The 2,511-nt window shown below is 32.3% G+C and overlaps 1 protein-coding gene across 1 annotated transcript in view; it reads left to right on the top strand.

Annotated features, from left to right (window-relative positions):
* The window catches only part of LOC119586950 (probable dual specificity protein kinase madd-3), a gene marked incomplete in the record, with an annotated part of 25,662 nt that overhangs the window by 21,841 nt on the left and 1,310 nt on the right, over window positions 1–2,511 (top strand). Inside the window, 3 exon segments of the mRNA XM_037935683.1 lie at window positions 235–340; window positions 1,148–1,254; window positions 1,961–2,511. Of these exon segments, the coding sequence (XP_037791611.1) occupies window positions 235–340; window positions 1,148–1,254; window positions 1,961–2,042 (295 nt within the window).

Raw genomic sequence — 2,511 nt, 5'->3', positions numbered from 1 at the left:
TAATGTGTTCAAGGTTTATCATATTTTCTTTTTACAGTGATATGCTTTTTCTGTATTTTTAAACTTTGTTTGGAATTTACAAATATAAATATTTTAATATTTAGAACAGTAATTCTTAAGTAAAACCCTTCTTTCTCTATGGGTATATTTTCATATAATGCCCTTTGACTTTCTTCATAGTTCTTTCTTTTAGTCTCATTCCTCAGAACTGATTCTTTTCTCTTCCTGTCACAGAATGGGTAGAAAGACAAGGACCAAGTATTTCTATCACGGCAAATTAGACTGGGATGAAAAGAGCTCTGCAGGCAGATACGTGCGCGAGAACTGTAAACCTCTTAGGGTAATGCTGAGCAGATATTTGGTTTGTAATGTAATTAGACTTTTTTTACAACTAATATTTTACTAAGAGGTATAAATGGTTATTAGTGACTGTATTGCATATACAGTCACGAGTCTTTTGTAGAGCTTATCAGGACACATTCTTTTCACCCTTTTGAAAAGGGTGAAAAGAATCTTTAAAAACTTACAATTTCAGAAAAGTATAGAAAAGTGTGTAAGAGTTGATTTTAGAATGGATGCTTAAATATTTTTTTATTGCTCTACAAATTACTCAGAGTGCATGAAATGACACTTGTGTATTTTTGTCTGATTATAAAATTCATTAAATTTTAAAAGTAATTCTTAACTGTTATAATGAAGTAATGATTGACCCTCCCAAACAAAAATTTAATGACATGTGACTGTTTGTTGTCTTCCTTTCTTAATGAATGCAAACAAGAGAGCAGTCAGCAAAAATAAATCACTGTGCATGGATGTGTCAAACTTATTTATACTCAGTTTTGTGGATTATTCAGCAAGAATTATGTTGAGAACTAGAATGAATATGACTGATGTTGCATGTGTGTATGATTTCAAATAATTTACCATGATAAAAATGTGATGATTTGACTTCACTGGTATCATGGTAACTTTTTTTCTTTATTCCAGATATGAAATAGCATGTTTTGTTATTACCAGACATGAGCTAAAATGAAATAATTTAAATACCTTGAACTGATTAAAGCTAAATAACTCTCACACATGATATAATATATTGGATAGAAATCCATCCCAGACGTAAACTAACAGAGATGTCTAAATTTTCCAGAGCTACCAGACAAGTTCAGATGAGGACCATAGGTTACTATTCGACTTAATCACCAAGATGCTGGAATATGAACCAGGCCAGCGCATCTCCCTGAGCGAGGCACTTAGGTGAGGATATGGCTGTAAGGTTATGTTAGGGATAAAAAAAAAGTAAGATACTTTTTAATACTTTGGGGTTAATGTTGCTGATTTATACTTTAAAAAAATAATAATGAAACAGTTGTAAGGTTATATTAAGAATAAATAGAATGGAAAATGTTTTGATATTATGCTTGGGATAAGAGACTTTTTAATATTTTCGGTGATAATATTGCCATTTTATATTTAAAAAGGGGAAATTTCTGCATTTTATTTACATTATCATTAATAAAGTTCTCTTGAATTATTCTTTCCTGTCGCATCTGTATGGTTTTACAACTTATTTAGTTGGTTGCTTTTACATTGTAGATATTTAGATTATATAATAAAAGTCTTATGTTGTGCAAATTTCACATTTTTTAGAAGTTATTGTACCATGCAGTCTACTTACTTGCAACCCAGAGTAGATGTACATTTGGCCAGTCATGAGGTATTGCTAAGTTGCTAGAAAGAGTAGAAATAAAATTGGTAGTCATATTTCAATAATAACTTTCTTCCCAGGGACAATTCTTTACATAACAGCCAATAGATTATTTTTATGGAAACAAGAGTCTGGATTCAGTTGGATGAAACAAAAAAAGACATAACTATTTTATTTTTATGTAACCAGAAAAAGGTAGATTTCTCCCTATCCTTTTAAGAATATCTAACATGGGTGTACCATCTTCCTTTCCAGGCATCCTTTCTTCGAGAAAATCCCTCCTCACCAGCGGTTAGGCGACGACCATCGGGAACGCTCACATTCCCTCTCACGGTGATGCCAGATATTCCAAGGGTCCTACAGCACTGCTGCCTAACTCATATACCTTTTCCTTGTGCTCTCCCGGGCTGTTAACAGTTCATGTGCCGGATTATGTAGATAAGTCAAGATATTAGCTCAGTTTAATATACGTAACCAGCAACTGAATCTCAGTAAGGATTTCAGCAAAATTACCATTATTATTATTAGTCTTGTTGAACTGAAATGGTATATTTTTAAGGTTCATTATTTTACAATAATAAAAATTGTTGATGATGGGTTAGTACAAAGAAGGTGTTGATTCTTTGAGTGGGTGATTGGGCATTGAACCTTTTATAGGATGAATGGGGTTTGATTGTTCCTGTGATCTTGTTTGTGGAATTAACCACCTTCTTGGTGAAAGTCCCATTATTATTCCTAGCTAACTAAAAAGAGTTAAAAAAAAAGAATACATACATTAAAAGCAGAGCTCAAGACTTGAAAGGAAG

The sequence above is a fragment of the Penaeus monodon genome, chromosome 22 (assembly GCF_015228065.2).
Source record: "Penaeus monodon isolate SGIC_2016 chromosome 22, NSTDA_Pmon_1, whole genome shotgun sequence".
Classification (NCBI taxonomy): Eukaryota; Metazoa; Arthropoda; class Malacostraca; order Decapoda; family Penaeidae; genus Penaeus; species Penaeus monodon.
Note: the sequence above shows the minus strand (reverse complement) of the source record. Positions and strands in the feature narration are given on the sequence as shown.